Source organism: Filicampus tigris, chromosome 10 (assembly GCF_054856515.1).
Source record: "Filicampus tigris isolate MCC_2025a chromosome 10, RoL_Ftig_1.0, whole genome shotgun sequence".
NCBI classification, from domain to species: domain Eukaryota; kingdom Metazoa; phylum Chordata; class Actinopteri; order Syngnathiformes; family Syngnathidae; genus Filicampus; species Filicampus tigris.
Genome location: NC_141226.1, coordinates 5,315,937 through 5,338,285, shown reverse-complemented (window position 1 = coordinate 5,338,285; position 22,349 = coordinate 5,315,937). Strand labels below are relative to the sequence as shown.

Genomic DNA, 22,349 nt, shown 5'->3' with positions numbered 1-22,349 from the left:
TCTGGACTCGAGTTATTGACCTGAGTTTGGAGACCTCAGATCCTTACTGGGTTTATATTCAATTAACATGTCTTAAATGTAATCAGAACCTAAATCATTTAGTCATTTATACAGTAGACCTGTAGCACTACCTTAAAGTCTATTCTACAGCTGACTGGAAGCTAGTGTAAAGAAAGCCTTTAGGATTGGAGCAATATGTTCTGATCTCGTTGTGCCGGTCAGAAACCGAGCTGCAGCTGTTTGATGCTCTTTTGAGGGAGTCCATCAGAAGACCAATGCAATAATCCAGTCTCCTGGCGATAAAAGCATGGTACAGTTTGGTCCAGTGCTTGGAGCATGGAACCCTTCAATCTGGAGGTTTTCCAGATGGGAAGAATCCAAAATAATGGTACTTCATCAACTCCTTCACTTAAAGGGGGAGTTAATCATTCACTCCCCACAGCAAAAATCATTTTGTGACATTTGTTAAAACTGTCAAATGTGAGATGACAGTAGTACCTGAGTAAAATGAGGTCTCTCTGGGCCCATCTTGTACCTCTGACTTGATTTTTAAATCGGAAGTCAACCCAAACATATGTTGCGGGTCCCAAAGACTTGCAATCCCAGATAACAAAAAGATTTGGGCTGTGTATAAAAACACACGTAAATGTGGAGAAGGAGTGAAAACACGAACCGCTTTCTTTCCATCCCAAATTTCCTCTGTTTATTAAAGCAAATGAATAAATCAATTCACAAGTGCATTATGCCATTTTATTATTGACAAAATTAAGTTTTCCTTATCCTACAACTTCTCATCTTCAATAGTTATTCGTACATCAGTATTTATACTGGTTTCTGAAATACTCACACAGAGTCATATTGTTCATACTGTGGTTTCACATCACCAAATAAACAAGCAAAATAGAAAAATACTGTTAAGAAGACTTATTCTTATCTTAAAGTGTTACACTCGGAAGGCTTTTTCCTATAACACTGGCTATCAAACGTTTATAATTCACTTCGACACAAAACATTCACAACTTTGTATTTTTTCCACATTCTGTACATATTAACATCACAATCATGTTGGGAGCTTTAGCGCAGTTGTCAATGCTGCCAGAGCGTTCAATCAAGTTTCAGTTAACATCGAGTCGTTAATAAGCCCCGTGCAAAGGCGGGTGCTTAACGATGACCTCGTTGAGCTTGTTAACACAGGCCGCAAAAGATACTTACTCTACATCCCTCATATTCATGTAACAAAGTGTTTAACTTGTCAAACATTCGATTAAAAGTACGTTCCAAACATTACTAACCTGAAAAACACAGGTAAATGTGGAGAAGGAGTGAAGGACACGAACCGCTTTCTTTCCATCCCAAATTTCCTTTGAAGGGAGGGGGAGTGAGTTCCCTCACTTAACTAGGAACCTGGGCGCAACACTTGACAATAATGGTTCCGTTCTTTGTTTCCTATCCACAGTTTCAAATAAATAAATTTGAAAAAATATGTTTTCATTTACATTTGCGTGTAAAATAAATTCTGAGTACAAAATATGCTCTTAGTAACAAAACAAATGTGACCACATATTTTGGAGTGTCACACACTCCCCAACAAACAAGAGTGGCTCCCGACTTGCTAAATCTATTATCCTAAATCTAATTTTCATTAACTTACATTACCAACTGGAGAACAATCTACAAAAAACAAACACATTGCTCAATGGAGAATTTCTGAATCAACGTGTATCAATATGTTTCAAATGTCCTACGCAAAGACATGGAGTGATGGCTGGATGGTTGTATGGATAGGTGTAAGGTTGAATGTAGCACATGTGACTGTAGTGTGTGGGCTGGGTTTGAACTGCATTTACGCTAGAATCTCTGAATTTGTCACATACTGCCCACTTTAAAGCCTGGAATGCGAGCTTCCCGCCGTGCAAGTGATCATTTTGTTCTGCCGGGGTAAGCGTGCGTGAACCATATGCAATAACCCTCATCCTTCCATCCTGGTTTTGGTAAACAACTGCTCCCAGGCCTTTTTGGGAAGCGTCCATGTGGAGTGTGAAAGGTCCAGTGAAATCGGGATATGCAAGCACGGGGGGGGTCTCGTGAGCATATCTATTCGTCGTTCCAAGGTCTTTTGGTGTTCCTCACTCCAGTTTACTGGCGTATGAGAAGACAGCTGGGCAGACTTTGTTCTCCCGCGTTTTGATCTTGGTTGTGGCATATCTGGTCTCACCTGAAGCGGGTCATAGAGGGGCTTGGCTATTCGTGAAAAATCCTGAACATAATTTCGATAATAGCTCAAGAACCCAAGCAACTGTCGCACTTCTCCAACATTTTGTGGTCTTTTGCATTTCAGTGCTTCAACAGCTTCAATGTCTTTGGGGTCCACTTTCACACCTTCTGCAGACACCAATCGACCCGCATAGCGGACTTCTTGGCGAAGCAGTTCACACTTTCCTGGTTTCAACTTTACTCCGTGTCGCTGTAGGGCTTGAAGGACTTTCCGCAACACCTGCACATGTTCACCAAATGTCTTTGAAAAACACAGAACATCATCAAGGTAGGGGATACAACATTCGTCTCGAAGCACATCAAGCATTTCTTCCATGCTCCTTTGAAAGGCAGCAGGTGCGTTCGACAATCCAAATGGGATTCTGACCCATTCGTACAGCCCCCGAGGAGTTGTGAATGCTGTCAGGTGCCTTGATCCTTCTGCAATAAATCCTTGATGATATGCTTTTCCTTGATCTAGGATCGAAAACCAGCTGTACCCACCCAGCGAGTCTGTTAGGTCCCGGATGCGGGGAAGTGGATGTCGGTCCGGCACTGTTTTGCTGTTTAACAGCCAATAATCAATACGCAGACATAGTGTGCCGTCCTTCTTTCACACACAAATGGCAGGGGCAGCATAGGGCGACTTTGACTTCACAATCCATCCCTTCACCAACAGTTCTTGGATGTACTCTTTCACTTCTCTGTACAGGCGTTTTGGGATTGATGCGTAAGCCTTTTGCACTGGTGTATCATCTTTGACTCTAATCTCCATTTGCGGAGTGGGGGATGCATCCAATATTACTACTGTCACGGGAAAATGCTGCAGATTCCTCACATAGTACTCTTTTCACTGCTTCTTGTCGGTCAGGGCTCAAATGACTGATATTGACAGGTGGTAACCAAGACTGGGTAGGTGGACTGCTGTGAGAGGCGAGGTTATTTACTTTAATTGTTGTTCCCTCAATTTGTGAGCGAGCACCCTGAACAAGGTCTGGTGCATCCGTCTCAAGAATATTGTCAATGTACCATTTCTCTGCATAAGAGGTTGATGATTGTGCCTACTGTGTCACTCGTTAGTCCCTGTCCCTTGACAATTGCTTCAAGTACATTTGTTCCTACTAAGGGCTGGGGTAGTGACAAGTGACTGACTAAGAACGGGACTTGAATTGTTAACTGAGGGTCATCAATTCCTGCCAGATTTACCGTGAGCTCGACCCATCCATCATACGGTATAGCTTGGCCATTTACGGCATTGACAACAAAGTCTTCATCGACAAGCTCCTGTAGTGGCCTCACCGGGTAGGTAGGAATATAGCGGTCAGCCCATTTACAATCAATTATGCTCACTCGCGAGCCAGAGTCAGAACATTTTGTGTGTACCCACCAATCAGGCACTTGAGTAGACTTTTCTTTCCAACTAAAGTTACACTTGATGTTGGGGTGCTGCTGCACGTGAGTACTTTTGGTCGGTGTTCGATGTTTTTGAGTTCTGGGGAATGTTCAGATGCTCGACTTACTGGCTTCGAGTTGGATTGTGCACCGGTCTCTGACTGTCCCTCGGCTGTCCCATTTAAATGTAACCTGGTCCGCTTCGTAATGAGAGGCCTTAATCTCTGTCGCAGGTCTGAATGTTTCGCTCCGAAGCCCTGATGGATGGTGTGCAGAAAAACCTCTTGAATAGTCTTAGGGTCATAGATGATGTCTGTACAGGTCTGCCGTGATTGGAATATGAGTTTCTGTTTGAGTCCAATCATGCGATACAGGAACTGCTTGTTCAGCCTGTCTTCCACACATTAGCGCCTGAAACATCTCAGTTGTTGCTTTTTCTCCTGAGACCTGAGGAAGCCCTTGAGTTCAGAGACAGTCATATCATCTTTGTTCACCAGCATGTCCCTAAAGGTACCAGGTCTGACAATTCTCAACACGCCTCAAACTACTTCTGCCTCTGCGAAACCCTCGCTAACTCCCTCATCTATTTGTTTACTCCAATTTTTGTAACTTATGTCTGAATTTTGATCTTCTATTTGGCCCCCACGTATCTTGAACTCACGAAGTTGCAACAGTCGACTGTGATGGTGACACATGTGATGTGTTATGCGGACTAGTTAGCGTTTCACACTGTCTAAGCCTTTCACCTAGCTGATCATACATTTTTCTCAAATCTTCAAACTGACTGCGTGGTTATGTTTGTATTTATGTTGAAATGAGGTTGTGATGTGTGTGTTTGTGTTGTGGGAATGCGAGTACGGAGGTTGAGATATGTAACCTGGAACCACAGTGGATGGACCGGCTTGGGACGTGACGTGTGTTAAAACATCACCCCCTATGTTAACTGGCAAGTCAGAAAGCAACTTGCATATTACATCATTCAATGTCAACAGTTGACCCATACCTTCATCCTCAAATTCTAATTGCTATAATCTCGGCATGCCTTTCTGACATTAAACAAAGGATATCTTTTATTTTTGTGCTTCTTAACGCTGATAAAACTGAGATGTTGATCATTGGCCCTGCTCATCATGGGCGCTTATTTATGGACACCACTTTGAGTCTTGATAAATGTATTATTACCCAAAGTGATTTAGGAAAAAATCAGTCATTTCGTGTTACCGCGTGACTTTTTCATACTGAGTGCACTGTGAAAAAGGCTTAATGAGAAAGTCAACCCAAACATGTTTTTATCAAAAGTATGTTCCCAGCAGGCCCACTAGTTGAAACACGGCATTCTGATTAAATATTGCGTTTGTGGAATATAAATTAAGCAGCCAAAGGCCTAGATAGACCGATGCGACGTTGGCCAACAGTGACAGAGGTTTACCCCCTGTGGCGCTGGGCCGGCTGTCGGCACGTCACGCTGGAGGAATACACCGCAACGACAGACAGCGATGCTGACCATGAAAGTACCTTCTGCGCATGCGTGGGATGTAATACCCTTCCATAGCATCGGCGGCGGTAGTCACTATTTCTCATTGTTGGAAAAATCCGACCGGGAAGCTATTGGCCCGGGGCGGATTATAAAAACGTAAACAAACAAAAAAATATGTTTGAGTTGACTTCCACTTTAAGTCACACTAGCAAAGTAGCAGCCGTGGCTAACGTAGGTTTGTTTCCAGTGCAAATACTAGCTTAGTTTTGCTAATGCTGCTGTTTTGTTGAAGCTAGATTTATGTTCTCTATGACTATCTGATATGGCTACACACTTTCATGATCACGTGCATTTTTGCACGGCCATGTTTGAGAATTGCGCTTGTGTACTTAAGTGGGAGGCGTGGCTTTGATCAGACATAGTTTTTGCGCTGCCTGATTGGAACCGGCAGTACTCAAGTACGGAAGTAAATAGTAAAAATGAAATTTTACTCAGTTATATAAAATACCCATTTAACTTGACAATTTCTCTTTCGACTTTTATCCGAGCACCTGTCTCCAGCAATGTGTCCAATCGTGAAGGAGCATCATTCTGCCATGACGGCAGAAAAGCACACATCCTCCATTTAGGCAGAGGCGGAAGTGAGGCTGAATATTCAAATGTCAGTGTGTTGTGTATGTATGTGTGTACGGAGGTGGGAGGGGGGTGCATTGGCTCACGTTTCTTTCATTTGTCTCCCTTGGTAACAGAGGGAGAGATAGTCACAACCTCAGAGCAAACAGGAGGACATCTGGAGATGCTTCTCTCCTCCTCCTCCTGCCTCCTTTGTTCGTCCCCCTCTCGAACTTGTCCTTCTCCTCTCTTTCGTTCCTCTGTCCTCCCTCCCTTCATTTTTTTTTTTTTCATATTCTCCTCACTGTGTCACTCTCTGGGGGCTATCAATCATGGAAGTTGTGACGGCAGCCAGGCTGTAGGTGGTCATGCCGACGGCAGATGGCTCTTTATCGCTCGAGCCCCGGCCTCGCCATGACAACTGCTGAGAGCAGGAAGCGACACATCCAGCAGAGTGGAGAGATTCGTGTTGACAGGGCACACGCACTCACGCGCACACGCTCGCGCACGCGCAGACACGCACACACATGCACATAATCTCTATCTGCCCATCCATCTATCGATCGATCTGGCTATCTGAATTTCGTACATCTATCCAGCTTTGTCCGTCCGATCACCTGTCTGTCCATCTGTCCGTCAAACATTCCTCAGGAAACAAGGTTAAGGGCATGAGTACGACGATCCCAAATAGCAGACGCTAACTTGCATTTTCACACAACAGACTGCTTGCGCTGTTGGCAACAGGTGTAAAATAGGGGCGTAACAGTTCACAAAAGTCACAGTTCGGTACGTACCTCGGTACGGGGGTCACTGTTTGGTACGGGTTCGGTACAGCAATAAGTCTCAAATGCATAAGACTAGGCGGCACGGTGGTAGACTGGTTAGCACGTCCACCTCGCAGTACAGAGGTCATGGGTTAGAATGGCAACCAATTCAGGGTGTCCCCCGCCTACTGCCGAAGACAGCTGGGATAGGCTCCAGCACGCCCGCGACCCTTGTGAGGAGAAGCGGTATCGATAATGGATGGATGGATTACGTATTATATTCGTCGTGTGACTGCGTGCACCGAACCGGGAAGCCCCGTACCGAGACGGTTCGGGACGAATACAAAAACCGTTACACCCCAGTGTAAAAGTAGGGTGACCAGATTTTCAAAATTAAAAACCGGGTCAGCTCTTGGAAGCTGGTTGTGCCCGCATTGTAACATTGGAAATTTGCCGCTCCAAAAGCTCAGCTTGTCTGATCAGTGATTGCAGCAATAGGTTAGTTGGACCACATTTCTCATGGTTCTAAGACACAGAAAAGGTAGAAGTTCCAGTTCTGGTCTAGCGATGGGCGATACCAGTGATTTTGGATTAAATCCGATACCAAGTAATACTTGACCAAACATTGCGATACGGATCAGATATCGATACCGTTGACTGCTTTGGTTTTTTTTTTACACAAAGCTGCGAACAGAACCACATGTGCACTCACACCAGTGGGAACGCAAACATCATCAGTTGAACCAAACTATTTCAAACTATTTTATTACCACTTCCATGTCATCTTGTCAACAGTGGGTGTCCATGCAGTGCCTACGAGACATGGGCCTTCACCATGATCGTTCTTCATCCAATCAAATACAATGTTCTGATGGGTGGGCCCAGAGACAGCAGTCTGTTTCTGCCAAGGCATTAAGTGCTTTGCCCTTGGCAACACATAGCGAAAATTCTGTTTGGATGACAATATAACCTTCTAAATGATAGATAAATAATATATTATACTTATAAATTAATTGCAAATATCGATACTTTTTTTGAGGATCGATACTTAAAATTGAGCACTCCGGATCGGAATATCGATATCTTGGGATCGATCCGCCCAACCCTTGAAAACGCCTGCTAGCAATTAGATTCTGATGACAATGCAAACGTAAATAGGAAGAAATTTAACAGTTAAATTACTTTGTAATAGGTTTATCGTATGAATCGCTATCGCAACTTTATGCTTGACATACACATGGCCCAAACAATTGGCTTGCTGACTAGATTTAAAAACAAACAAATAAACAAACAAACAAACATACAAACAAAGAAAAATGGTACGCTGAGGAGGGACCTGCGTAAAAGTGGGACAGAACAATGGTGCTGGCAAGATCTGCTGGGACTCAGGACACAAGGCTCAAAAGCGGGACTGTATCGGTAGAGCACATACAGTGCTGTGAAAACGTATTTGCCCTTTTCTGAAACTCTTACTTTTTTGCATAATTTTCCCACTTAAATGTTTAAAAAGAATTGCCACATAAAGATAAAATCCAGTTTTTAGATTGTGATTTTAATTAAGGGGAAAAAAACTATTACAGAACAAGCTACCTGACACTTTGTGAAAAAGTACTTGCACCCCACCCTTGTTAAATCATAAAATGACTGTGGCTAATAAAATTTTTTTGAAAGCTAAGTTCATTTTCACTGACCACACCCAAGCCTGATTACCTCCAGATTTGTTCAATCAAGAAATCACCAGAGCCGGGCATTTTACAAAAAACTGACAGCCCGTTTATCGCCTGCAGCCGGGGTACCCTTCCGCCATCCGTTTATCTGCCATTTTGTGCAGCCGGACCAAATAGTAATCGCCTATAGGCCGGTCCGCCTATCATTTTCAACGGGTTTCCGTTAGCGTTTCCGATTGAATCCGATTGTAGCTCTGTGGCATGACCTTAAAAAGGCTGTTCATGCTTGAAAACCCTCTAGTGTTTCTGAATTAAAGCAACTCTTCAAGGAAGAGTGGGCCAAAATGTGTCAACACATATGAAAGACTCACTGCCAGTTATAGAAAATGCTTGATTTCAGTGATTTCAGTGAGGGTGACCCAATCAGTTAGGTTAAAGGGCAAGTACTTTTTCAACAAGGCCAGGTAGCATTGACTATTTTTGCTCCCTTGATAAATAAATTGAAACATTAAAAAATGTATTTTATGTTTACTTGCGTTATATTTATTATTTCCATTTGTTTGAGGATCTTAAACATTAAAGTGGGAAAACTATGAAAAAAAAAAAGTAAGCATTTGAGAAGAGGGCAAATATATTTTCATTGCACTGTTCCTCCACCAAGGCAGCCTACCTGCTGTGCCGGGTGATGCCGTTATACTCCAATCCTGTAGGAGGCGGCGATGCGCAATGCGACGTGGTACACAGCGGGCTCGTTTCCACAGCTGCTCTATCTGCTGGTGCACGACTTGGCTGCAATGCAAGTGGACTGTAACCCACTTTGCCTCCTTTGAATCGTGCTTTATTGAGCCAGGATAAGCGGTTAGGAGAAGGATTGAATACATGAATTTTAAAAAAGATAAAAAATGACCTCATTTATACATATGCAAGAGGTGGGAATCAATTGACAAAGGTGAATAATATGATGCTATTCTGACAAATATATTTAACTGGTTACAGAGTTGTATGGTTAAACTTGCAGTGGTCAAAACATTTTTACATTTTTTTTTATCAGAGATGCAATTAAACCTTTATAGATTAATATTTTGTGGGTGATCCCGAATCTGCCCTTTTTTTCCTCTAGCACAAGGTTTTCATAATAACAATAACCATAACAACAACAAAAATAATAAAGCAATATATTTAGTAATATTTATGAATTAAGGGTTAGGTTCAGCAACAAGTGGAATTTTTTTTATAGCTATAAATCACAAGGCATGGCAAACCGTATATTGTGCAAGCTTTTATAGGTCAAAATGAAAATATCTCAAAAACCTGACGTGCTAGAAAAAAAACTAAATACAATTTTGAAATCAGCATCAAAAATACAGTTACAGGGACACAAAGCCATCCCCGATCAAATTTTCTGTTGACCAGTGAATTGTTTCACTACACCGTACTGATGGGTGGATGACCAGAGATAAGACTGATAAAAAGGTCTAAGAATTCTGAAGAGAAGAAACTAGGGTACACACTGCTGGCTTGGTATTTCAGTGTGTGCGCGCGTGTGTGCGTGTCTCTGTCTGGGGCGGCTGGTGGATTTCACGTTCCACTTCCTCTAGCAAGGCGATTAGGCCAGACGTCTGTCACACACACATACTACACTGCTCCCCACTGTCTGCTGGGATAAACACACACTCCTACACACAGAAAGACACCCTCGCACACACACGATGTTAAGAAAACTGACAACATTTAGTATGATTTTTAGATTGCCGAGTAGTCTCCACACCAGGGAAACAACGTTAGTCTCTTACCAATACGACGACTGCATGTACAGTCAGTCACTAGTCTAGACAGTACTGCTAGTTCTGGCTGCTTTTTTCCCCCTCTCTTTCATACTGCATGTATTTTCATTGAAAACTTGAGAGAGTGGTAAGCATCCACCTCAGAATTCTGAGGTTGGGAGTTCAAATCGGCTTCGGGAAAAAAAAAAAAAGATTGCATGCGCCATATTTGAATCCAACTTGACATATAACGTTCACTATGCAATGGAATGCAACGCAAATGACAATTTCTAAGGGATATTTTTTAAGAGATAAAACATACCATCTATACCTTGTATAAAGGAAATGGACATTCATTATTCCAACAATTTATTTGGGGGACCAAGGTCATCAAAAGGGGGCTGTGGTGCACTGGGGATCGCACCCCCCATTTTCCCAAAATCTCATTTTTGAAACAAAATAAATTCCTCATTCATCAGTTTAATGGATCAGTGCTCGATTTGGTATTTCCAGAAGCAGTTCCGCATGCCTGGTTGATTCGGTACGAGTGGAACAGCCACCACCAACGATGGTCTGATATTGTTTGCCTTAATTTAGTCTTGTCAGTGGCCTTTATAAAGTGATGCAACTTCCATCTGTTATCAGTGAATTACAGTGTGACACCGAGACATGAGCAAGCTCACATTAAGTCATCACTTGCAGGCTGCATCTTACTGGAACATTACTCAACAGAAATCACCAAAAGGTTCACGGAGCAACTTGCGTGAATTTGCATGTGCTTGTCAATGACATTTTGAAGAGACATTAGGTACTACCAGATTTAGCTTTGGAATAGTGCACAACAGAATCCCCCTTTTCCTGGACAACGCCCTGGAACAAATACACACACACATACAGTGATATACACAAGTGCACGCACACACACGCACGCATAGTCTGGCTGTCAATTTCTATTTTGTAAACAGCTTCTGTGAAAGGGAGGCCATTTCTGACTACTGTCTAAAATGGATTATCATTATTCTTTTATAGTGACATGAAAAAATATTCACCCTCTTTTGACATTCTCAGTTTTTTTCAGTTTCCCCACTTTCATGTTTAAGATCATTAAACAAATGTAAAGATCAGAAATAGATAACCTAAATTAGCAAAACAATGACCTTTTTTGGTTGACGATTCAAGGGGGGAAAAACTATTCCAAGCTACCTGACGTACTTAACACCCCACCAAATCACAAATTTACTGTGGAATCAAATTTTCACTGACCACACCCAAGCCTGATTAAGTTCAGCCCAGATCAATCATGAAATCACCTAAATAGAACCTGTAACAGCTTTGACTGGCAAACTCATTCAAACATATTTGCAAATACATTTTAATTAACATTTCATTTGCGCAAAGCAAAAAAAAAAAATCTCTCCTTGAGACTTTCATTTTAAGCCTCCAAAACGCAGTTGGCTGGTCAAGTTAAATGTCTTCCCTCCAACAGCACATCTTTGCATTCATCAGTGATTTTAGAACTTGCTTCTCATTTAAATTCAATTGCTGTGAATAGTTACGTTTTTTCTTACTTTGTTGTAAAACAATGCTGTAATTTCCTTTTGAGTGTGTTGTGTTTTATATGAATCCCCAAATTACGTAATAAAGTAGGCTGAGACAAGGTGAGATTTGGTTTCCTAGGCGAATATCATGATTCACTTTTATTAAAAGCATCATAGCTACAAGTCATCAATACATGATGTCTGGGGGGAAAAGACACACAACCCAAAAAAAAAACAAGAAAAAAAAAAAAAAACAAGGAGAAAAAACATTTACATTGTAAGTCTGTAAACTTCAAGGCTAGATAAGAATTTTGAGGTAATGCTCTTCAGCTTGCTGGCTAAAAGTAACAAGTCCATTTTTTTTTTCAAGAAAAGTAGCTAAGTAATAAAGGTACCTGATTACTTTAACTCTTTAACACCAGTGCATCAACAGGAACAGAGTGAGACAAAACTGATTGCAGTACTTATTTGTCATCAGTTAGTTTTAGGTGTTTTTTTTTTTTTTTTTTTTTCTTCTATTAATACGACACTTGTGGTTTAATTCATAGAGTCTGTGTGTTGGGCGAGTTATGATGGAACATTCAAAAGCTGCCATAGTTATTGCTGTCTCAGCATCACAGAGATGTGACAAAGTGTATGTATGTGTGTATGTGTGCTGGGCTGGCTATGATAGTGAATGTTGTTAAGATCGGATCTGTACTTTCAAATATTTGAAGCATGTGTGGCGCTTGATTTATCTTGAGTCGCTTCAGCCGTTATTTGGAAATCAAAACAAATCAAGCACCACTGTTGCTTTTCAAGTATTCAAAAATAATAAAAAAAAAAAAAAAAAGACAAAAATGCCAACTCAAAATTCAACGTTGACCTTCATATAGTTCGAAGAACATGTTTCAGTCCTGTTCTGGCCAGGTCTGGTGTCAGTGTGTGTGACTAGAGCAACAGTCTTATTTAAGAGAGGGGAGCAGCGGGTGGTCTCGAACCAGCAGGGTGTGACAGGCCAAGCGTCAACATCCACTTCAAAGAATCAACCTGAAGCATCACCGTGTGGCTCCAAATCCTTTCACTGGCCCCCTCGGGGCTGTGGCTAGTTTCCCCCTCGTGCCAGGCCGACCAATGGGGGCTCGGCGGACGGCAGACCCGGCCCGTCTGCCTTTGCTGTGCTACAAACTAGCTCCCTTCCAAGTGACAAGACAGGATTTGGAGACTGGCAGTGGAAAGACTCAAAATTGGTATTGAAACAGTGTGGGACACGGGCTGAACAGTACAAGGTCAGCTTGTGTGTAGACACACACTCTACACGCACGCACAGCTGAAGGGAGGCGGGGGGGGGGGGGTTGGGGGAGGGTGATTCCTGCCACTTTACAGGAGGCTATTTAGGGCTACAGTGGGTGTAGTGGTAGGCTGGTAGGTTGCGTGTGCGTGCGTGCGTGTGTGAGCGCGTGTGCGTGTGTGTGTGTGGTGGTCAGGTTGGTCTGCTCATCCTCCTTAAGCGTCTGACGTGGGAAAACTACAGTAATAAGCTACATCAACTCCATCTCCCACAATCCATTTGGGGGAAGAGTCCAGCTGACACTTCTTCGCTAAAGATGAGAAGGCTTCCCAGAAACGTCGAGCAGTCCGTACAAGCACGACAAGTTGAACTAAAACAAGGTTTGAGAGCTGAAAACAGCAGCACAAATAATAATAATAACAACAATAATAATAATAATAGAAACAATAGCACTACTGGAACTTTGTGAAGACCAAGTGGAGATGCAAACTGGCCAAAAGTCTTTGAACATGAGGTGAGCTGTGACTACACTAACAATCCGATTTAACTTAACACACACACCTCGTGTCTCTCTGACACGGAGGAAATACAAAACCGGAAGGGAAAAAAAAAAGAAAAAGAAAAAGAAAAACATTGTTGTGTTGGTGGAAGCGTGTAAAGGTGGCGGAGAGGAGAGGAGAAGGTCAAAGGTGTGGAAATGTCCACTGCCACTGTCAGTTTTGGGTTTAGTTCAGTCCGTCAGTCACTCTAATCGTCCTCTTCCTCATCTCCGATCATCCCTCCATCCTCCACAAGCGACTCCTCAGCTTCACTTCTGTTCTCCTTTGCAGCTGCGCTCTCCTCAGCCAAGTCACTCTCTCCCCCTTGCGCCTCCTCATCCTCATTCTCCTCGTCCGCCGCTTTCGGCCCCTCCGCCTTGTCGTCTCTCAAAGGCTTCGCGGCGGCGGCGTCATCGCCCGCCGGCGCTCCCGCGGCACTCTGAAGCTCAGCCAGGGTGGAGGCGGCGGGGAAGCCGGGCAGGCCGAGACCCCCGAGGCCCGGAGGTAAGAACATGGAGGGGTAGAGGAGGCCGGGGGCCATGGTGGACAGGAGGAAAGGGTTGAATGCCAGAGAATTGGCCGACATGCCGGCGGCGGCCAGCAGGGCGGCGGCTTCGCCATTGATGGAGGAGTCGGCCGCCGAAGCCGTAGCTGGCATCTGAGGGGCTGCGCTCCGACCGCTTTGGGATTTCTCCATCTTCTCTCCATCGTCCTCGGCCTCTTTGTCAATTTTCATCTTCTTTGCAAGATGTCCACCTTCACTGACATCAGCTTCCTCCTCCTCCTCCTTTTCTCCCCCCTCATCACCATCTCCCCCATCTTTATCTTCTTCCTTTCTCTTCCGTTTCGCTTCCGGACCTTCTCCCCCGTCCCCGTCCACCGAGCCGTTGGTGTTCCCCGACGCAGAGGCCACGGCCTGGTTGGAAGCGGCGGTGGCCGTCGCCAAGGTTCCACCAAATAGCCCGCCGAGGCTGAACATGTTTGGGATAGCTGCGGCCATGTTGGGCAAGCCCCCCATGCCGGGCAGCATGAGGGGCAGCATGGAGGCGGCGGCGGCGCTGGCGGCGGCCTGCTTGGGGTCTGTGGTGGCGGGGAAAGCCATGAGACCGGCGGCCAACTGGAGGGACTGAAGGCTCTGCAGGGAGGACAGATCCACCCCTCCGAAGAGGCTGTTCAGCAGCAGCGGGTTGATGCCTCCTACAACACAACACACAGTCACATGACTTGGAAAAAGACAAACTGCCTCACACGCTGGATGTGCAGCAAGTGAGAAAACATGACCCCGTTACTACGTTGCAGAAGCTAGCATGCTAAACGTTCCAAGTGAATTGATACTTTCTTACCGGCCGACGAAGCGGCGGTGGCCAGCGAGGCCTGGGCAGCCTGCGCGGCCGCCGCTGCCTGGGCGGCGGCGGCCGCTTTGGCGATCTCAGATTTGGGCCGTCGTCCCCGACGACGGACACCCTCTTCCCGAACGACGGGACCCGTCAGCAGACGGTCAAACATGGCTTCTGGGAGGAAACCCTGTGAACATGGTTGGGTTAGAAAACAGTTACACTAAAAGATCAAATGCTTGACTTGTATTACGTTTCATTTGTTCTGAGAGCAAGCTCGTAACTCAACTTACTTGGGTAGCAAATCAATTCAACCAAAATTTATTTGAACGTTTATTAGTCTCCTAAAACACAAATTTTCCCATCTATCCAGCCATCAACTTTCTACATCCCTTCTTTTCACAGTATTGTGGCTGAGCTGGAGCCTACCACGCCTAACTTCACTTGGACTGACCACTAGCCAATCACAGGGCACAACAGACAACAATTCACACATCTGTACAGTTTAGGATCTTCAATGAATTTAACACGTATGTTTATGGAATGTGGGAATATGCGGCGAAAACCCACAAAGGAAGGCCAGAGTCCAGATTCAAACCCTGACCTCAGAACGGTGCCGCTGTACTGCAAAATGAAAAGATCCATCCATCCACTCTCTACCGCTTATCTGGAGGACAGCAGCTTGAGCAGGGAAGGCAAAACTTCCCTCTCCCTAGCCACTTCATCCATCCCTTTTATGTGAAACCCAAGGCATTCCCTGGCCAGCTGTGAGACAATCTCTTCAGCGTGTCCCGGGTCATCCACGGGGCCTGCTCCCGGTTCAACGTGCAGAGACCACCTCACCAGTGAGGCATCCTAATCAAATGCCCGAGCCACCTCATCTGGATCCTCTCAATGTGAAGGAGCGGCGGGCGGCTTGACTCTGAGGCCCTTCCAGATGACTTAGTTTATCAGCCTTTCTCTGAGGGAGAGCTTGGACACCCTGCAAAGGAAAATCATTTTGCCCGCTTGTATTCAGGATCTTGTTCTTTTCAGAGATGGGAAAATCCAGGTCCAGAAAGTAAAAACCGGGACACAGCTTGGTTTTAGCCACAGGTGATTCTAATCAACCGGCAGGTAAACGAGCTCAGTTGAGAGAAGCAGCTGTGGCTCAAGACAAACAGTGGCAGGGTTTTTACTTTCTGGACCTGAATTACCCATCTCTGCTTCTTTTGGTCACAACCCAAAGCTAGGGTAGCAACATAGATTGACATCTTAGCCTTTCGTCTCAGCTCCTTGTTCACCACGACAAACCGATTGAAAGATCGCATCGATCCACCTGTTGATCTCCTGTTCCACTCTTCCTTCACTCATGAACAAGACCCCAAGATACATTACACAAACTCCTCCATTTGGGGCAGGATCTCGTCCCTGACCCAAAGAGTGCACTCCGCCCTTTTCCAACTGAGGACCATAGTCTCATATTTGAAGGTGTCAAGTCAAATTTATTTATATAGCTCTTAATCACAAGATAGTCTCAAAGGGCTTCACATGCCCACAGTTGACAAATATTAACGATATCCCCTAAGTTTAACCCCCAGGAAGGCAAGGAAAAACCTCATCAGGGGAAAAATGAGAACAGTGCTAATAGTGCACTGCTTCCCCTTCTTGAGACGCCAGACGGTGGCCCACAATTTCCTCAAAGCCGTCTGGAAGTCATTTTCCATGGCCTCCCCGAACTCCTCCCATGCAGAGCTTTGGCATCGGTGACCGCCGTGGGTGAAGTTCTGCCGGGGTGGGAGTTGAAACTCCTAACTTGATGGTTGGGGCACATTTGACTAGTCGTTGCCGTCAGACCCTCATGGTACGTTTGGGTCTGACAGGGTGGAGTGTAATCTTCCCCCAGCATCGGAACCTATGCAATTGACAGCTCCGCCCCTCCTTCCCCGAATGTCCAAGACATACGGCCGCAAATCCAATGACACAAACAGTCAATCATCAAACTGGGACTGTATACATAAATAACCACAAAAACCAAATAAAGCATGATAAAAGACAAGGTAAACAAATACATTGATTTTGTAAAGATTAAGTGTAATGTCACACACAAACACTACACTGTGTGTTGATGTATACCTTTAGAAGGCGTGGCCTTGTGTGTGATATCAGGAGCTCTGACTTAAGCTCAAGTTAGCATGCTCTTAGGCCTCCATGCTCATTGAGAGTGTTTTCATTTTGTAATTGTGTGATTCACTCTTTGTCCCATTCAATAAACAGCTGAAGGGACAGATTTATTTCCCATGATACTTGAGCAGCAGCATATCCAGAGCTCGCTTGTACCTTATATACCGAGGTATAAACCGAGGATTAGCTGTTTTAAAATACCCAGTGGTTGAAGATCGAATTTTTCAATAGTTGATAAATATGACTAATTTATGTTTTTTATGAATGAGCCTTTGAAAAATACAATGTATTTTAAAAACAGAGAGAGATCAGACATCAGTTATTGGGCAGTATATTGGGTCAGATACCACCGGTATTGGTATTATCAGAACCCCCCCACCCCCCTAAAAATTTTTTAAAAACGCACGCAAGCAATGACTCATAATGTGAAAGATTGGGGCACATCTGTAAGTCAAGGGCATCACTGTAGAATAGTTGGAGGTTAATGTTAATAAGGAGAAAAAAAAGGCTACTGACCGACTGTTTGACAATATCTGTCCAATCGGGTGCAATTGAAAATTCTGGGTTTTCCAATAGCCATCTAGGAAGTTCCTTCATTGGGGGAGCCATGGCCCCACCCATCTAGAAGAAGGGAAGAGTGGGTTAGCTTCACATAGCCAACCAGAAAAAAACACTGACAGAAGACTTTAGTTCTTACCTTGCGTCCATTACGTCGGTTGACAACAGGCACCCTCTCGTCTCCTGTCAGGGTGTTGATGTCAATCTTGTTGGGGTTTCGACAGCGATGACGCTTTTGCTTGGGCTTTGAGAACTGAGACAACAGTAACTCTTCATTCTTCTAGAGTAGCAATGGATAAAAACATGAATTAAAAGAAACAAAAAAGCAAACAAAATTCATGAAAACAATGAGACGTACTGGTGTAAATCCAGACATGTCCATCGTATATGTCGGGTGCTGCCTCAGCCACTCCCCGAGCTCTTTGTTGGAAGCGGTTGCCTCTTCCTCTTCCATACTCCCAGATGCAAGGGATCTTCCACTGGGGCTCTGCGCTGAGACCGCAATGGGTCTGTGGGCACGGGCAGCATCCTGTCCCCCTTCCACACCCGAAACCTTGGTCCCATCACCATCATCCTGAGAATGGAGAGAATGTCATTTTGATTTCTGCAACTTGACTGTGCCGTTTATTTTGTATCGGCAGCCAACAAACACACCCCTCCAGCTCTTTTGTTGCCCATAAACAGCAGCTCCATGCCCTCTACATTTTTCCTGCGTCCCCGCCTCCTCCTCATCATGGGCAGGTCAGCTTCCAGCGAGCCGTTGGCTCTGTGTCCGGAGGGCGGGGCTTGCTGCAGCAGCTCCATTTGGGCCTTTAGGGAGGGGTTTGTCACCAGAGCACTCGGGAAGCCAGCCAACGAGGGGGAGCTCTTGTGTTGATGGTGCATACCCTGGGCAACAAAAGCAAGCAGCTGTAGTTCATGACATTTTTTTTTTCTTCCTGTATGTAAAAAAAAAAAGCTCTAGCTGCAAGAGCGCTTCTTATAGAGGAGTATACCTTGGTGAGATCTATAGCCTGACTCTGTGACTCCAGGGTAGCGTGGCTTTCTCTCAGTTGAGCAACCATCTCCATCAGGTTGCGCCTCTTGGCTGCTCTTTCCGCCTCAATCTCGATCTTCCTCCTTCTCCTCCTCCTCTGTCGAGGTACCGCTAGACCCAGAGGATCGTCCTGCAACACAAAATCAACTATTGCTGCGGTGCTGATGATGAAGGGGGCGCAGCACTCGTTGTCTGCAGTCCAACTTCAACACCACTCAAGAAGGTCAGATTTGAAGAGCTCACATGAACATGTGGTGAAAGCGTTTTATCCTCCATTCCACTGTAAGGAGTGTGGATCCCGGTCATTGTCAGCTCGCCCAAACTCCGCCTCTGCAGCGGGCTCTCGGCCGTTGTGGCTACTGCTGCTGTGGATATTGTGGAACCATGACCTGGCAACAGGTTGCTAGGAAAGTCAAAGATGTGGCGTCGGTTGACAGGCCACTTGCCCTTCAGGACAGCTTCACAGATGTTGTCCATCCTGTTAATCATCACTCGATCCTGAAATGTGGCGAAAAGATGAGTTAGAAGATGGCATCATGCAAGAAACGTACCATTAACATGATCTCGATTAATTTGCAGGTAACTGCAGCTGATTATGTGCACTTCACCAATGGTGTTTATATGGCACAGGTTGCAATATTGTAAAAAGAAATATCACCTCAAACATTTTTGTGTCAAACCACAAAACATACTCGGAGCTTCATGTGCCTAAAATGATATTGTATTTACTCACCCTCAGTGCTCAGTAGGGGTGTAACGGTAAACTCGGGTGTATTAATACGTTTCGGTATGGCATGTTCGGTTCGGTCCGCTTGCGTTCGGTTCACTTATTAGCGCGAGCTTACGCACGGACGCTGACTGTGACATGCGGGAGACGAGAGTGGCGGCACAAAAGAGAGAGCCAGAAAAGAGCCAGAGCTCGAAGGTCCCCGCGTACACTGCGCTCTCCTGTTTGGGAACATTCTGGCTTTCCTGTTCCCCATCGCCGATGGGGAAAGATGCAGGGATGTGTGCCGACATTGCTACATGAAATCGGCGGCTATGTTGAGGCTAGCACATCTAACATGCACGGCATCATCCGACTGTGAATGTTTCTTAGACGAGGAAGCACGCAGTCTTTTTAGCCCAAAACGTCAAATTTAAATAGCGAGAGTTATCATATTGTAGCGGCTTCCAGGAACACGCCGTCAGATGTAGTTTAATGATCACGTTTTTATTAATCCAAGTACTGCTCGCGCTCTTCTTTCTCCACTGCTCCACTCGCTTGCCCTACAATGCATTCATGAACCTCTGAAACATGACAACTCAGCAACACACAAATCCGACCTCAACACAGATAACACAATTCGTTATGCTGGTGAACATTCAAAGATTTCAATGCCTAAAAAGTGTATACAATTCCATAAAGCCTTTTTTTTTTCATTATAAAAAGAGTTTTAATATAGTTAGCAATAATTGTAACTGTTATTGTATGTATTTTTTTTTAATCACAAAAAGTGTATACATGTACTGTAATGACAACTTGTCTTTAACTTGAATACTTAGGTGTGTCATAGGCTTTTGCTGCTGAGCGTTTAAAGATTTCAGTGTCTTAATAATTTACTAAATTAAGAGATCTTGTTGTTAGTGTATTTTTTATTCTGGGGTAATTTCTTAGAATATTACCTGAATGGTTCGCTTTTATTTATTTTTTTCTAAAAAATGTACCATTGACTTGTCATCTCTTCAAAATAAACATATATATATAAAAAACACAAAAACATTTTTTTGTACCGAAAATATACCGAACCGAAGTTTCCCAAAAAACGAACTGAACCTTAATGTGATTTAGCGTACAGTTACACCCCTAGTGCTCAGTGATGGTGAGTCTCACAAACTGAATATGATGAATTTCACAAGACTAACCTTAGGCCAGAGTGTGAAGGCATATGTTCTGTCATGTAAGGCCTGCAAGGCAGAAGTTTCTGGCAGGTCATCAGGGCAAAAGCCATCTCTGGTTTCATCTCGAGCAGATGTGCTCAAAGATGCAATGCTCTCCTCGTCAAAGTTCTTCTGCTCAGACACAGCACTCGCTAAGAAAAGACAGGGAAAGTCACATTTCAAGCTTAATTAAAAAGGGCTTCAAAACTGTCATCAAGGGATACAAGCTCATTTTATTATCTTGCCCCTGGTACTCAGAACCCATTTAAACTCTGTCAAGTCTTGAGGGGAAACCAGAAATAGGCCTCTGACCAAGTGATGTCAAATGATAGGGGGGCAGGCAACCAGGAAAAAATAATTCAAAATACATACTGTGGATAACACACAATAGCATATTTTGTAGTAATTATTAGAACAAGAAAAAATTTTTACATAGGGGCCACGACAACGTGCAATTAAAGTAGACACCCCAATAAATTATGGGTGCCTAGCCTTTTTTTGACCCATAATCTACTTTTCAGCAGCCAACCTCCCGCGATGGACCATTTGTTGGGTGATGGGGGGGTCGCGTTAGGTTGCAGATGTTCATTCAGCAACGATTGGAGGCGGATCCACTAGGGGATCGAAGTCATGTCGCCAACATGTCTCTGGTCTGCGGTGACCAGTGAGCTAAAATTCCAGGCGGCCAGTCTAGCTCCTTATTTGAAGGACAGGAACTTTCGTTTTACGTACAAAGGTGGCCGACAATTAAAAAAAAATGAGACTGATGGGGTGTGCAGGCTGTAGCATACACTAACCCAAAATGTATAACACGCACACAACTTTTTTTTATTTTTTTTTTTTATTTCTTCAACTCTACCCCTTGTGGTTGACTTGGGAGCAGTCTGTCTACCAATCGACTGCGATCAACTGGTTGCAATAAATCAATATTGTGTAAAAACAAAACAAAAAAGGAATTCTAATCAGAAGTTTTACTTCACAATTGAGCAATAAATGACATGAATTCCCCACCTTCAGCCTGCGATGATTTCTCTGATTTGTCATCTTCATCCATCCTCTCCTCCTCTTCTGGGCTTTTATCTGCATCAGGTGACTTTGGAGACTTGCTGTCCTCATTCTCCACTCGGCCTTCCTCCTCAGCAGCATCCTTGCTTGTTTGTGCTTCAAGATCTTCTGGAACTTTCGATATCATCTGGTCCTTGGCAGTGTCAACAGGAGCCACGCTTGTCTTGTCTTCAATTAATTCTTTGTCTTGTTCAGTCTGCTTGGAAACATTGTCTGTGTTCTCGTTCATCTCCGCGCTTGTCTCTTTTTCTGCTATTGGTTGAGTCTCTTCTTTAACATCTGACACTGGGGAAGGTGTGGCCTCTTTCTCATCTTGATTTTCCTGATTTTTTTCAGGAGTTTCAGTCTTTACAATTATGAGACCACTGGGCTCCTCTTCCTCAGTCTCCAGTTTAACTTCAGTCTTGGCATCATCTTCCTCCGTTTTCACCTGGGTTTCCTCTCCCTCCACTTGAGCACTACTAACGGCTATTTGGGCAGAAAGCGCAACACTAGCCAGCTCGGCGGGAGTGAGGAGAGCTGAAGGGCTGCTCTCTGCTGTTCCTATGCCACTTTTGCAGAGTTCTCCCATGCTGACAACAGTCCCTCGCTGGCTAGTAACACGCTGGTGCGCCTCCAGAAAGGCCAAGGTAGGATCATTTTGGATGTGATAATCTGTTCGACTCACACCATGCTTCGAGGCTCCGATAAGGAGGTCCCTGTCGTGGCGGCCACACTCCCACCACTCTGGGAGGTCTTGGGAGGGCTGACAGAGTTTGAGGCGTTCGGAAAGCAGCGGATGAGGGAGAACCTGTTCTCTGATGCGGCGAAGCAATTCAATACGATACAGTGTGCGGGAAGCACGCTCCTCTGTGATGGGGTCAATGATCAGTGTTGGGTCGGGAAGTTCTGTTGAGGCAGAAAGATAAATTCATGAGTTTGCAACATGTTACAGATGGGAATGTCAAAGCAACGTCTCTGTGACAATGCACTACACAACCAAACACATGTGTGTCAGT

The 22,349-nt window shown here is 44.5% G+C and overlaps 1 protein-coding gene across 5 annotated transcripts in view; it reads right to left on the bottom strand.

Moving 5' to 3' along the window:
- Nucleotides 1-11,592: 11,592 nt before the first annotated feature.
- Nucleotides 11,593-22,349, bottom strand: part of chd7 (chromodomain helicase DNA binding protein 7) — a 105,661-nt gene continuing 94,904 nt past the window's right edge. For 4 of the 5 annotated variants that reach the window (XM_086042687.1, XM_086042690.1, XM_086042689.1 and 1 more), the window contains 10 exons: nt 21,298-22,239; nt 20,272-20,438; nt 18,610-18,864; nt 18,326-18,496; nt 17,985-18,218; nt 17,689-17,904; nt 17,470-17,610; nt 17,289-17,393; nt 14,619-14,799; nt 11,593-14,472 (listed from right to left, as the gene is read on the bottom strand). In XM_086042687.1, coding sequence (XP_085898813.1) covers nt 13,484-14,472; nt 14,619-14,799; nt 17,289-17,393; nt 17,470-17,610; nt 17,689-17,904; nt 17,985-18,218; nt 18,326-18,496; nt 18,610-18,864; nt 20,272-20,438; nt 21,298-22,239 — 3,401 coding nt within the window. In that variant the 3' untranslated portion in view covers nt 11,593-13,483. The remainder of the gene's footprint in view (nt 14,473-14,618; nt 14,800-17,288; nt 17,394-17,469; nt 17,611-17,688; nt 17,905-17,984; nt 18,219-18,325; nt 18,497-18,609; nt 18,865-20,271; nt 20,439-21,297; nt 22,240-22,349) is intronic. The other variant, XM_086042691.1, reaches the window with a different exon arrangement.